A 15663-nucleotide genomic window follows, 5' to 3' on the forward strand; every position below is an offset into this window, starting at 1 on the left:
GGAAGGCGTCCTTGTCCTCTACCAAATCTTTCTCCCTCACCTCCACGTCCATGTCCTCTCACTGCTTGAGCTCTGAGCTGATCTGCCTGCTCCATGCTGTCGCTGTGTTGAAGCACATGGGACCAAAGCCTTACCTATATACTATTACCACAATGTGAAGTCAATCATCAGTATTGAAGTCAATCATTTGTCATGATGACCCACAGGAAATTGGGCAAAATCTTCAAGTACTGCTTGTTCATCATTATCCATAAATCTGTGCATTAGGAACCATACCTTTTTCCCACCAACGGTGCAGTTACTGATCATTTAGAGAAGTTGTATTCATGATAGTTGGATGCCTTTAATGACATGGAAAGACAGTCATATCATATATAATGTGTGTATTCCATTTTGAAATGGTGAAGTGAAGTGACTGTAAAAATTGTGATATCTGGTGTGCATTTGGGAATATCTGATACACACTATATAATATCTGGTGTACACTTGATAATATCAGATGTGCAATATATAGTATCTAGTGTATGTGAGATAATATCAAATGTGCACTATATAGTGCCTGGTGTGCACGAGATAATATCAAATGTGCACTATATAGTTATGGTGTGCACAAGATAATATCTAATGTGCTCATTCCAGTTTCTGGTGTGCACAAGATAATATCTAATGTGCCATATATAGTTTCTGGTGTGCACAAGATATCTAATGTGCTCTATACAGTTTCTGGTGTGTATGAGATAATATCTAATGTGCACTATATAGTGTCTGGTGTGCACGAGACAATATCCAATGTGCAATCTATACGTCGCATCTGGTGTGCACGATATAATATCTAATGTGCACTATATCTGTAGTATCTGGTGTGCACAAGATAATATCTAATGTGCACTATATAGTGCCTGGTGTGCCCGAGATAATATCTAATGTGCACTATATAGTGCCTGGTGTGCACAAGATAATATCTAATGTGCACTATATAGTGCTTGGTGTGCACAAGATAATATCTAACGTGCACGATATATGTAGTATCTGGTGTGCATGAGATAATATCTAATGTGCACTATATAGTGCCTGGTGTGCACGATATAATATCTAATGTGCACTATATACGTAGTATCTGGTGTGCACGAGATAATATCTAATGTGCACTATATAGTGCCTGGTGTGCACAAGATAATATCTAACGTGCACGATATATGTAGTATCTGGTGTGCATGAGATAATATCTAATGTGCACTATATAGTGTCTGGTGTGCACAAGACAATATCCAACGTGCAATATATACGTTGCATCTGGTGTGCACGATATAATATCTGTGCACTATATACGTAGTATCTGGTGTGCACGAGATAATATCTAATGTGCACTATATAGTGCCTGGTGTGCACAAGATAATATCTAACATGCATGATATATGTAGTATCTGGTGTGAATGAGATAATATCTAATATGCACTATATAGTGCCTGGTGTGCACGACATAATATCTATAATGTGCACTATATAGTGTCTGGTGTGCACTAGATAATATCTATTGTGCACTACATCGTATCTGGTGTGCACGAGATATCTAATGTGCACTATATAGTGTCTGGTGTACACGACATAATATTTAAAGTGCACTATATAGTGTCTGGTGTGCACTAGATAATATCTAATGTGCATTATATAGTGCCTGGTGTGCACTAGATAATATCTAATGTGCATTATATAGTGTCTGGTGTACACGACATAATATTTAAAGTGCACTATATAGTGTCTGGTGTGCACTAGATAATATCTAATGTGCATTATATAGTGTCTGGTGTGCACTAGATAATATCTAATGTGCATTATATAGTGTCTGGTGTGCACTAGATAATATCTAATGTGCATTATATAGTGTCTGGTGTGCACGACATAATATTTAAAGTGCACTATATAGTGTCTGGTGTGCACTAGATATCTAATGTGCACTACATAGTATCTGGTGTGCACGAGATATCTAATGTGCACTATATAGTATCTGATGTGCATTATAAAAAATCTTGAGTGCACAAGACAATATGTTGCGTGCACTAATATCTTTGCATGATACAATATCTGTGCAGAAGCACACGCACATACACGAGTGGGAGTTTTCCTGTTGCTGTGTGACCGCCTCAACACAGCAGCAGGAAAACCTGTGCTGTCTGCACCCCCTGGTGGCGCGTCCTGTCAACGGTGGAAAATGGCTGCTCGGTGTACTTCTCCAAAGCTGAGAGAAAACTGAACAAAAGTCACATTGTTACCAAGACCTTACTCTTGGACCTTGTTTAAACGGAATAAACACCAACACGTGGACTTTCCGGCGCTGAGAATGTCTCGTTGGGTGCCCTCTAAAAAGGAAAAGTATGGTGTTGGTACGTATGAAACTTGCGCGCTCCATCGTTAGCTTCCTAGCTTTTCGCTTTCACACTCTTCTTCCAACTTTGACAAGGACTGTGATTGTAAGTGAACAGCTTTGTCGTTTCTCAGTTAGCCGTGACTTTTGGTTGGTGTGTGATTTGCTCACAGCCAGGGGCAGGCCGGTGTAACGTGCCGGGAATTTGCCTGCTACTTTGCATGGGATGTAAAAGAAGGAATGTGCCTTTTGTGAGGATTGGGAATTGTTCGAGGCGCGCCTTGCTGCTGCTGCTTCCTGTTGTGGGGCCTAGCTGTCACACTCTTGTTGATATTTAACTTATTTCATTTCCTCAACTGTTTTGTCACGTTTAACAGCCACACATACATGTTTGAACTGGTTAATGGCAGTGTTTGGAATTTCAGCTGCAGTTGTCAGAGGCACATGGGAGACTCGAGCTGAGATTTCAGCTGTTTTCTTGTGTTAAAATCCTTCTTTGTGTCATTAAACCGGTGAAGTTGTGAGTGGTGGTTGCAACAGACAGAAGTTGCACTGTGCACAGTTTCTCTCATCACAGCTGCAGAAGCCTAGAATTTGTTTCGTTGTCTTAATGGCTTCCCTCACTGGCTTTCTTCTGTGGTTATTCAATTTTATGAACTGCCTTCTCCAGACAGATGTACCGTACCATGTTTTTATTTCTTAGTATTTGATGTAAATGAAGTCCATGACATTCAGTGGCTTGGAAATGTTTATGTTTCCATCCCCTGACTTGTCTGAAGTATTATAGGATTGGAATCAACCACTTGCAGATTTTTCAGTCCATTGGAATCCTGTGCCTCAGATGTTGTCATTTTCTTATTGTTGATGTCGCAGTGTTTTTCTGACAGCACAGTGTTGCAAAAACTCATGCGTCAAGATGTTACATCTGAAGGCGCGACGCCAAGTTGTACCTAGCAAGAAGAAAAATGGCTTGATTGATGCTGAAAACCTGTGTAGAGTTGCCATTTTTACACAGAAACATTGATCAAGAATAGATTTTAAAGAACTTGACTGATAATCAGAATAGAAAATGACATTGTTATTGATAAATTTTATCTTATTAATGGCAGGTGTTTCTGGAGAATTATCAGGAACCATTATGCACGGTCAAGAATAATGTTCTGCGTTGTTGCACGCTGTTGCGCGCTATGGTTAAGTTCTGTCACGTTGTGAACGAGGCGACTTGTCTACACACACCCATCATCTAACTGTCAGTTGCTGAAACAATTCAGATTGCTCCAGTTTGTTCCTCAAAATCCACATCAGAAGAACTTTGTGACTGCATGCTTAGTTGGGCTCTATGCCATGGAGTGGCGCAGAGAGGAGGAGGAGATGGATGAGAGCCAGATGTGTGGCTCCACGCAGCTTCATCTCGTGCGTTTTCCCAAACATCAGGCACATGCAGCAGGTTGAACACCTGCAGGAGCGCACTGAGGAGCATGGAATGAGACTTTTTAGCCAACTTGGCATCACTGTCCTTCTTCAGCATACTGCAGCAATGAAACTGAATGCGGTGCAGCAGGGTTTAATTGTGCGCACATCAAGAAGAACACTGTCACACTCTATTAAGGACCACCACTAATCAAGACGGATCAATGCACTCAATTGCCACCTCCACGACATGAGGCGAAATGAGGGTGGTGCGTGACATTCGTGGAAGATTTTTTGACAGCCAAAAGCATGCTCCATGAAAATCACGTATATCACGCACCAACGCGCACTCTTAAGAAACCTATTTAGATGCGTTAAGTCACGTTAAGAATGTTACGAATGTGCCAAGAATGAACGCAAGATATGACATTCGTAACGCGTCTTGCCTATGTGTAAACACACCTTAAGGTCGAACCTTACCAACTACATTGGCAGCAGTTTTCAGGAAAAAATGTCAAGCAAACCAGACTGGTGGTGAACATCTGCTTTGGCCTCATAAACAATAATAAAGCAAGTGCAACAAAGAAATGTCAACAGTGCAAACACTGAAGTGTTGCAGCTAAGCAACCATATATAATTAGAATAAAGATAATGGTGATGAGAATTATTTTATTCTTAACATCAAAACATATTTGAATCAATATTACTTTGTGTCTTAGTTACAAGTTCAATACTTGTATTTTCCAAGATATTAAACTTGCGTAATCTTATGTACATGGTTGACAATTTAAACAGCTCTGCTATGCATAAAAACACCTTCAGGCAGCTGTTCTTTGATGTAGTATACATTTATTTTTTTGTAAATTGCATAAAGAGATTTATTTTATTTATTTTTATATGGCTTGTCAATTCAGTTTGGTGCAGAGTTGTAGCTAGTTGTAAAACTAGGAATGTATTTTATTATTATTACATGCAAAAAGACTTTTTTGACCTTTACCTTGGGGGGGGGGGGGGGGGGGGTGTTCCTACCCTTGCCCCTCTGGTTACGCACCTGTGCAGTCTCTGTGTGCAAGAGGACAACCAACATGATGAGATGAAAATCAGTTTTAAATTGGTATTTAATTAACTGGTATGAAGGGCATATTACTGTTAAGAGTTTCTTTTTTATTGTCATGTGCACAGTAAAAACAGGCAGTTATACCACACAATGAAATTTTTACTCTGTTCATTCTCCCTAGAAAATTTGCATGTAAAAAGTTCACATCAGATGATTTTTTTCAAAAAAGAGAACACATATAAAATACACATTATTAGACTGAAGAATGTATTATATACACAATTTAAAGGATGTACAGTTTAAAAGATGTGCAGATGTGCATTTGTGCAATATTGTGTAGTTTTAAGCAGCATTTCCTGCTGTGCAGGAGTCGTAAAGTGCATGGATGCATAAATGGTAAACAGAGCTACTATAATAAATAGTTAGAGGGATGATAGAGAGGAAAAAATGACTTTTTCTCTCTGTCCAAGTGGCGGAGGGAAATATGCGAGATTGGCGTCGGTGGACAGCGGGATGCTGGACTGACGGCGGGAATCCCATGCCTGAAATTGTTGCAGCAGATGCTTTGTATTTTCCAACTTCATAAATTTTGATAAACTTTGTAAAAACCTTGTAACTTGTTAGAATGGCCTAAGCAGTGGGTCATCCCCTCTGAAGCTGGTCTGCTTGAGTTTCTTCCTCAATAGCATTAGTAGGAGTTTTTCCTTGCCACTGTAGCATCTATGCTTGCTCAGGGGTTGGTAAGGTTAGACCTTACTTGTATGAAGTGCCTTCAGGCACCTTGTTGTTGATTTGGTGCTGAATAAATGTAAACAAATGTAAATCATAGTAATAATGATAAGGAGAGGAATGATAGTGAAATAACAGTCACTTAGGTGGTGGAAGGGTCAGTGTGTAAGAGAGTTACTGGAAGCCTAATGGCCTGTGGGTAAAGCTGTTCACCAGCCTAGTAGTCCTTGACTTCAGACTCCTGTAGCACCTGCCTGATGGTATGTGTGTGAAGAGGGAATGTTGGGGGTGTGTACTGTCCTTGATGAGGTTGTGTATCCTACTAGGTTTGATAAATGTCCTGCAGTAAGGAGAAGGCTGCCCCAAAGATGTACTATGAAGTCTTAATAACATGCTGGACAGCCTTCCTGTCTTGGACTGTGCAATTACTGTACAGACTGTGATGGCGGTGATGAGGACACTCTCAATCTGTACACCTGTAGAAGTTGCTGAGAACTTTGACTGACATACCAAATTTTATTCAGTCTTCTCGGGTGACTTCTTGATGTTCTGTCAGGTATTGTAAGGCCAGGTGAGATCATCACTAATGTGAGATGTGCTATCTGTCAGAAACAGATCTGGTGCCTGTTTAAAAAAATTGTGTGGAATTCATCCTAAAAGTGTACATATGAAACAAACAAACAAACAAAAAAGACAATAAGAATTTAAATAAAACTGTTCTTACACACAGCTTCAAGCAAACTCGTCTTTATAAATCACACATTCCTTTTAATTGTGTGCAGATGGATCTGCCTCATATCTCACCCTCTACCCACCCACATTCAACCCATAAATGGTCAATGCAAAACACCTCATAAATATTGAAGAGCTCATGAAGACAAAAGTATGCATTAAAACTAATGAGTAGACATTTAGAATCAGAATCAGAAGAAGTTTATTGCCATTGCCAGTGAACAGGATTCCAGACCTAGGAATTTGCTTCGGTACAATGGTGAAACATTAAGAGAGATAAATGCTAAGATAAAATATAAACTATGTGTCAAAATAAGATAAAATCTAAGATAAAAAAAAGAAATATGAAAGGCTGTGTGCAACAGAAAAAACAGAGAAACAGAAAAAACAGTGCAGTGGGAGGAGTGCAATTAAAAACCAAATACACTGTCTAAAGTGCCCGTGATAAGATGATAAAGTGACAGAGTTAAGCTTAAGGTGACTGAGTTATGAGGAGTTCATGAGTCTAACGGCAGAGGGGAAGAACTGTTCTTATGGCGGGAGGTTCTGGTCCGGATGGACCGTAGCCTCCTGCCCGAGGGGAGTGGTTTGAACAGACCATGTGCAGGGTGAGAAGGGTCACCTGTGATCCGACCTGCTCGGCCCACAGTCCTGGAGAGTGCAGGTCGTGGAGAGATGGAAGGCTACAGCCGATCACCTCTCAGCAGAGGCCACAATGCCCTGCAGTCTGTGTCTGTCCCTGGCTGTTGGCCCCGGCGTACCACTGTGATGGAGGAGCAGAGGATGGACCTCGATGATGGCCGTGTAGAACTGCACCATCAGCTGCACAGGCAGCTTGGCCTTCTTCAGCTGCCGCAGGAAGTACATCCTCTGCTGGGCCTTCTTGATGAGGGAGCTGATGGTTGAATCCCACTTGAGGTCCTGGGTGATGGTGGTGCCGAGGAAGCGGTGACAGACAACAGTGGTGATGGGGCTGTTGGTGAGGGCGAGGGAGGGCAGGGGGGCTGTGGCTTTCCTGAAGTCCACGATCATCTCCACTGTTTTCTGGGCGTTGAGCTCCAAGTTGTTGCTGCTGCACCATGTCACCAGCCGGTCCACTCCCTCCTGTAGGCAGACTCATCCCCATCCGAAATGAGTCAGATGAGGGTGGTGTTGTCCGCAAACTTGATGAGGTTTACAGAGTCGTGGCTGGAGGTGCAGCAGTTAGTGTACAGGGAGAAGAGCAGAGGGGAAAGGACACAGCCCTGTGGAGATCCTGTACTGAGACCCGAGTGTTCGAGACATTTTTTTTCCCAGCCTCACACGCTGACTCCGGTCCGTCAGGAAGTCTGTGATCCACCTGCAGGTGGAGTTGGGCACGTGGAGCAGAGAAAGCTTGTCCTGGAGCAAAGCTGGAAGGATGGTGTTGAATGCAGAGCTGAAGTCCACAAACAGGATCTTAGTGTAGGTTCCTGGGGAGTCCAGGTGCTGCAGGATGGAGTGCAGGGCCAGGTTTATGGCATCATCTACAGACCTGTTGGCTCTGTAGGCAAACTGCAGGGGGTCCAGGAGGGGGTCGGTGATGGACTTCAGGTGGGATAAAACCAGGCGTTCGAAGGTCTTCATGACTACAGACATGAGAGCCACAGGCCTGTAGTCATTAAGTCCAGTGATGTGTGGTTTCTTGGGGACTGGAACTATGATTGAGGACTTGAAACAGACTGGAACATGGCATGACTCCAAGGAGGTGTTGAAGATCCCCGTGAAGACTGGGGCCAGCTCATCAGCGCAGTGGTCTCAGGGTGGCAGGAGAGACACAGTCTGGGCCCGGGGCCTTACATGGATTCAGCCTTTTGAAATGTCTCCTCACGTCCTCCTCTTGGACCGAGAGGGCAACAGGGGAGTGGGGAGGGCAAGCAGTGAGAGGGGGAGGTCCAGAGTGTTGAATATCCAGTTGTGGTGGGGGGTGGGGAGGGTGAGCCTTGTCTTCAAACCGTGAATAGAAGACGTTCAGGTCGTTGGCCAGCTTGAGGTCGTCAATAGAACGAGGTGCTTTGGGCTCGGTGGAATATACACAGAGCAAAGTATGAAAGAGTTAAACTCACGTGGAGAGTAGAATGGTCTGCAGTTTATGAGGAGATATTCCAGAGAGGGACAGCAGTGTTGGGAGATCACAGTCACATCGGAGCACCAGGCGTTGTTGATATAGAAGCAGAGTCCTCCCCCTCTAGTTTTTTCCACCAGAGAGTGCTCGGTCTCTGTCTGCACGGAGGAGTTGGAATCCCTCTAGTTGGAGCGCGCAGTCCGGTGTCTGTGCATTTAACCACGTCTCCGTGAAGCACAGTACAAAAGATGAGGAGAAATCTCTATTCTTCTTCATCAGCAGTGCCAGCTCATCCATCTTGTTGTGGAGTGGAGCGGACATTGGAGAGAAATATCCCAGCTAGGGGCGTGCACGTGCCCCTTCGTCTGAGGCGCACGAGAGCTCCAGCTCGTTTCCCTCTCCGCCGTCGTCTCACTTTTTTGGCCAAAAGTGAACCAGTTCAGCTGCAGGCACTAAAAAAACTGGCGTAATGTCCGTGGGTGTTGATGATTGATGTTTAGAAGCTCCTCACGGGTGTAGGGACACGATGACACACATTTATCCAATATTTATCCAATGTTTAGACATTTATAGTTTTTCTAGAATCCTTTGCATGGCTGTGATGTCACTGCAATGCTGTCTTTTAAAAAATTTGATTAAAATTAATTTAATTTGATCAGTGAAAACAATGTGGGTCCCATTTTTTTAAATGTGATGTCCACCATGAAAATATTTACATTCAGTATCTGTGGTGTGCTGATCTAGATGTAGGTCTAGTGTGGCTAACTTGGCTTATGTATTTAACAATTGAACAGTCACTCTAAAATGTATCACATCTGACAACACATAAAAAAATATTCATGAGAAGTCCTTGAACTTATTTGTTTGAACTTGAACTTATTTATTTGGCCACAACTTGTCAATAACAAAAACTGATATACAAGACAATTCCACAGTGACATGTGTGACCAAAAAGGGGGTGAGCAGAAGCAAAGCTTATAAACGCCCACCCATATATACATACATGCATACATACATACATATATACACATTACCAACTCTTGTATATGTGATGTGTGTTACTAAGTGGAATGAAAATGTACGAGTTATGACTTGCTCGCACACTGCATTATTTTATGTATAATGCTGTCATTTGCATATTAACGTTCTCCAAAACGTTCATACGCATGGGTTTGTGTACATATGTGAACATTTCACAAACTCCTTGTTTTTATAAATCACAATGTAAGCATTATAAGTTGTGTGCATCTTTTAAGTCCTGTTTTGTACATGGTGCAGCAAATATAAATGAGGACACTGGTGTGTATTTGTAGCAAAGGAGAGTGAAATATGTTCTTAAAAACTTGCTCTGACAGTGTTGCAGACAGAATGGTCCGCCCTGCCTCACTGCGCATGCATCATTTCGGCGCTCATCTAAGACAGAGTCTCTTCATCCAAGTGATTCAAATGGATTAATGGATTATTAACGGTCAGAGACAAGAAAGAACTTCTTAAATCATTCTAAAGTCAGTTTTAAGCAGAAAACAAGGTGGAAACTCAGTGACGCTTTGAAATGACCGATGCACAGTGAACGCATCAGCTAGCCATCATGTAGCCACGGCGCTCTGATTGCTTTCTCTGTGTTTTATGATGAACTAATTTGAATTATGTGGGAATAATTGATGTACAAAAGATTAAAATATCTGTTGCTAAGACAGATGAGGACTGGAGTGCAGTTTTAGCAGAAACGAGGTGACAATCCTTGAACCGCGGCTAATGATGCATGCACAGTGAAGGCAGGCGGACCGCTTTTAGGCGCTACTGTGTCGGTCTGTGACACCGGTGCACTGGCTGTTTTCGCAGCATCAGCACTGTGCTGTGAAACGTGAGATGACGTGCACTGTTGATGATCTGTATGAATAAAAGGACTTGTTGCTATTTGAATTGAAGGAGAGTAGGGCTGCAACAAACGATTATTTGGATCATTGATTAATCTGATGGGTTTCGACACGATTAATCGGATTACTGTGGAATTTTTAAAAATGTGCCAGGGAAACATTTTCTCTCCTTCCATCGCTTTATTTAACAACAGAACATTATTTGAAAACTTACAATACTTGAAAATTAACAAATCATCAAATGTCCCTTGGCTGTTGAAATATAAAATAATAAGAATAAAACAGTTTATAATAAAGAACAAAATAATTATTTCAAATGGCATTAAGGTGAAATGGCATTCAAGGCTGAGTGCCATAAAACATTGAACATATAAATGTTACAAAATATATGGTGAAAAAAGAGGTATTTTGTTGTTGCAAATGAGCAATTAGCATAACCAGTTAATCATAAAACCTAAATCAAAAACTGTAACCTGACTCATTATATGTGCAACATTCTCTGTATAACTTGTAAACTATGTATTCATTTCACAATGACACATGTGACTCATGTCTCTTTCTCTCAAATTGTATTGTAGCATTATTAGTTATTATTACTATTATTATTGTTGCTATTATTATTAATATATAAATAAGAATAAATTAAAAAATATTATAATTTGTAATATCTTTGACTCTTTTATGATAAACAACGCTGAGCCATTAATTATTATGTAGAAAACAAATGCACAAAGATGCTGAAATGCCAGCAGCTTAATGCTAACTTTAACATTGAAAACGCCATAGACATGCTAATGCATTAGCATCGGCGTTAGCATAAAATACATCTATCAAATGTTTCAGAAGACCATAACAGGTCAGTTTAACATAAAAAAGGTAAATATTCCTCACAGATGCTCTTTAGGGTTTTAGTGGGGAAAAATTAAGATAAAGCGAAATAAAAGAAATGAAACCAACGAAGCAGCAGCTCAAAGCACTCCTTCATTGCTTCAAGATTCAAAGCAAAGCTCGGTGATTATATGGAAGAACGAAACATTTGCGGTAAAACAAAGTTATTTAGTTATTTATTTGTAAATTAGTTGACAACTATTTTAATAATCAATTTTAATCGATTAACTTGATTAGTTGTTTCAGCTCTAAAGGAGAGTATAACGTACTTTTAAAACATACACCAAGGCTCTGTGGCGAACTCAGCTGCAGCACTGGCTGAGTTGCTCGCTGCGCTAACACCAACCATATGAAATGAAGCAAGAGGGAACATGCATTGATTTAGTGAATCAGGTTTAATTTATATGATGATATGGTAAAAAAAAAGACCCCAGCGCTTTGATCAGGCCCAGTCAAAATCAGTGGAATAGATTTCAGATTCTAACATCTGATACTTTCTACTGAAAGCTCTGACAAACAAACTTTAATTGATGCAGAATGCAGGCTGTTTTTAACATCGCGTTACTGTCAGCTGAGCGCCATAGGTATTCTGCTGTATCTGTTAGCTGTTTGAACTGAGCTGTTTGAGTTCTTTGAATTAACAGTCTTTTTCAAGACTTTTTTACTTTTTTACTTTTTTTTACTTTTTCACCGTGCTCCAACGCCTAAAGAAGACCTCTAACGGTCGAAGCATCGCGACGCAGCACTTTTATCAGCTAACCTTCATCAGCGTTGGCAAGCTAACTAGCTTGCTAACGCTTTCGTTTTTATTTTTATTTTATTTTTTAGCACTGTTGTCGTGCTGCTCCACAGCCTGCCTAGTGGATTTTTATTTATTTTAGCGCTGTTGTCGTGCGTTACCTGTGCTGCTCCACAGCCTGCCTAGTGGATTTTTATTTTATTTTAGCACTGTTGTCGTGTGTTACCTGTGCTGCTCCACAGCCTGTCCAGTGGATTTTATTTTATTTTTAGCACTGTTGTCATGTGTTACCTGTGCTGCTCCACAGCCTGTCCAGTGGATTTTTATTTATTTTTTAGCGCTGTTGTCATGTGTTACCTGTGCTGCTCCACAGCCTGTCCAGTGGATTTTTATTTATTTTTTAGCACTGTTGTCGTGCGTTACCTGTGCTGCTCCACAGCCTGTTCAGTGGATTTTTATTTATTTTTTAGCACTGTTGTCGTGTGTTACCTGTGCTGCTCCACAGCCTGTTCAGTGGATTTTTATTTTATTTTTTAGCACTGTTGTCGTGCGTTACCTGTGCTGCTCCACAGCCTGTTCAGTGGATTTTTGTTTTGTTTTTTGGCACTGTTGTCGTGCGTTACCTGTGCTGCTCCACAGCCTGTCCAGTGGATTTTTATTTTATTTTTTAGCACTGTTGTCGTGTGTTACCTGTGCTGCTCCACAGCCTGTTCATGGATTTTTACCTGTGCTGCTCCACAGCCTGTCCAGTGGATTTTGATTTTGATTTTATTTTTTTTTAGCACTGTTGTCGTGTGTTACCTGTGCTGCTCCACAGCCTGTCTAGTGGATTTTTATTTTATTTTTTACCACTGTTGTCGTGTGTTACCTGTGCTGTTCCACAGCCTGTCCAGTGGATTTTTATTTTATTTTTTACCACTGTTGTCGTGTGTTACCTGTGCTGCTCCACAGCCTGTCCAGTGGATTTTTATTTTATTTTTAACACTGTTGTCGTGTGTTATCTGTGCTGCTCCACAGCCTGTCCAGTGGATTTCTATTTTATTTTTTACCACTGTTGTCGTGTGTTACCTGTGCTGCTCCACAGCCTGTCCAGTGGATTTTTATTTTATTTTTTTAGCACTGTTGTCGTGCGTTACCTGTGCTGCTCCACAGCCTGTCCAGTGGATTTTTATTTTATTTTTTAGCACTGTTGTCGTGCGTTACCTGTGCTGCTCCACAGCCTGTCCAGTGGATTTTTATTTTATTTTTTACCACTGTTGTCGTGCGTTACCTGTGCTGCTCCACAGCCTGTCTAGTGGATTTTTATTTTATTTTTTACCACTGTTGTCGTGCGTTACCTGTGCTGTTCCACAGCCTGTCCAGTGGATTTTTATTTTATTTTTAGCACTGTTGTCGTGTGTTACCTGTGCTGCTCCACAGCCTGTCCAGTGGATTTTATTTTATTTTTTAGCACTGTTGTCGTGTGTTATCTGTGCTGCTCCACAGCCTGTCCAGTGGATTTCTATTTTATTTTTTACCACTGTTGTCGTGTGTTACCTGTGCTGCTCCACAGCCTGTCCAGTGGATTTTTATTTTATTTTTTTTAGCACTGTTGTCGTGCGTTACCTGTGCTGCTCCACAGCCTGTCCAGTGGATTTTATTTTATTTTTTACCACTGTTGTCGTGCGTTACCTGTGCTGCTCCACAGCCTGTCCAGTGGATTTTATTTTATTTTTTACCACTGTTGTCGTGCGTTACCTGTGCTGCTCCACAGCCTGTCTAGTGGATTTTGATTTTGATTTTATTTTTTTTAGCACTGTTGTCGTGCGTTACCTGTGCTGCTCCACAGCCTGTCCAGTGGATTTTTATTTAGCACTGTTGTCGTGCGTACCTGTGCTGCTCCACAGCCTGTCTAGTGGATTTTTATTTTGTTTTAGCACTGTTGTCGTGCGTTGCCTGTGCTGCTCCACAGCCTGTCCAGTGATTTTTATTTTTATTTTATTTTATTTTTTAGCACTGTTGTTGTGCGTTACCTGTGCTGCTCCACAGCCTGTCGAGTGGATTTTTATTTTATTTTAGCACTGTTGTCGTGCGTTACCTGTGCTGCTCCACAGCCTGTCTAGTGTCGGATTCCCTGTTGGGAATCCGCTAGCTTAGCGTAGCTACTAGCTCTTAGCCGTTTAGCATGGCGGCTTCTCCTGTCTCTCCCGTACTTTTCTGCTCTGGGTGTGAATGTTTAGTTATTCCTCGGCCTCTTTTAGCAGTAACGGTACTTGTAATAAGTGCAGCTTATTCGTAGCTTTGGAGGCCAGGCTGGGCGAATTGGAGGCTCGGCTCCGCACTGTGGAAAATTCTACAGCTAGCCAGGCCCCTGTATTCGGTGCGGACCAAGGTAGCTTAGCCGCCGTTAGTTCCCCCCTGGCAGACCCCGTGCAGTCGGGAAGGCAGGCTGATTGGGTGACTGTGAGGAGGAAGCGTAGCCCTAAACAGAAGCCCCGTGTACACCGTCAACCCGTTCACATCTCTAAACCGTTTTTTCCCCACTCGACGATACACTCGCCGAGGATCAAACTCTGGTTATTGGCGACTCTGTTTTGAGAAATGTGAAGTTAGCGACACCAGCAACCATTGTCAATTGTCTTCCGGGGGCCAGAGCAGGCGACATCGAAGGACATTTGAAATTGCTGGCTAAGCTAAGCGTAAATTTGGTAAGATTTTAATTCACGTCGGCAGTAATGACACTCGGTTACGCCAATCGGAGGTCACTAAAATTAACATTGAATCGGTGTGTAACTTTGCAAAAACATGTCGGACTCTGTTGTTTTCCTCTGGGCCCCTTCCCAATCAGACCGGGAGTGATATGTTTAGCCGCATGTTCTCCTTGAATTGCTGGCTGTCTGAGTGGTGTCCAAAAAATGAGGTGGGCTTCATTGATAATTGGCAAAGCTTCTGGAGAAAACCTGGTCTTGTTAGGAGAGACGGCATCCATCCCACTTTAGAGGGAGCAGCTCTCATTTCTAGAAATCTGGCCATTTTTTGGGATCCTCCAAACTGTGGACTGTCTAGCGTTGGGACAGGAGGCAGAGCTGTGGTCTTATACACCTCTCTGCAGCTTCTCTCCCCCTGCCATCCCCTTATTACCCCATCCCCGTAGAGACGGTGCCTGCTCCCAGACCACCAATAACTAGCAAAATCTATTTAAGCATAAAAAATTCAAAAAGAAAAAATAATATAGCACCTTCAATTGCACCACAGACTAAAACAGTTAAATGTGGGTCTATTAAACATTAGGTCTCTGTCTTCTAAGTCACTGCTGTGGTAAATGATATAATAATTGATCAACGTATTGATTTATTCTGCCTAACAGAAACTTGGTTACAGCAGGATGAATATGTTAGTTTAAATGAGTCAACACCCCCAAGTCACACTAACTGTCAGAATGCTCGTAGCACGGGCCGGGGCGGAGGATTAGCAGCAATCTTCCATTCCAGCTTATTAATTAATCAAAAACCTAGACAGAGCTTTAATTCATTTGAAAGCTTGTCTCTTAGTCTTGTCCATCCAAATTGGAAGTCCCAAAACCAGTTTTATTTGTTATTATCTATCGTCCACCTGGTCGTTACTGTGAGTTTCTCTGTGAATTTTCAGACCTTTTGTCTGACTTAGTGCTTAGCTCAGATAAGATAATTATAGTGGGCGATTTTAACATCCACACAGATGCTGAGAATGACAGCCTCAACACTGCATTTAATCTATTATTAGACTCTATCGGCTTTGCTCAAAAGTAAATGAGTCCACCCACCACTT

The 15663-nt window shown here is 41.8% G+C and overlaps 1 protein-coding gene across 1 annotated transcript in view; it reads left to right on the forward strand.

Moving 5' to 3' along the window:
• The first annotated feature begins 2174 nt into the window (after positions 1-2174).
• Positions 2175-15663, forward strand: part of dock1 (dedicator of cytokinesis 1) — an 815700-nt gene continuing 802211 nt past the window's right edge. Inside the window, 1 exon segment of the mRNA XM_034193753.1 lies at positions 2175-2381. Within this exon segment, the coding sequence (XP_034049644.1) occupies positions 2339-2381 (43 nt within the window). The 5' untranslated portion in view covers positions 2175-2338.

Source organism: Thalassophryne amazonica, chromosome 18 (genome assembly GCF_902500255.1).
Source record: "Thalassophryne amazonica chromosome 18, fThaAma1.1, whole genome shotgun sequence".
NCBI lineage: Eukaryota > Metazoa > Chordata > Actinopteri > Batrachoidiformes > Batrachoididae > Thalassophryne > Thalassophryne amazonica.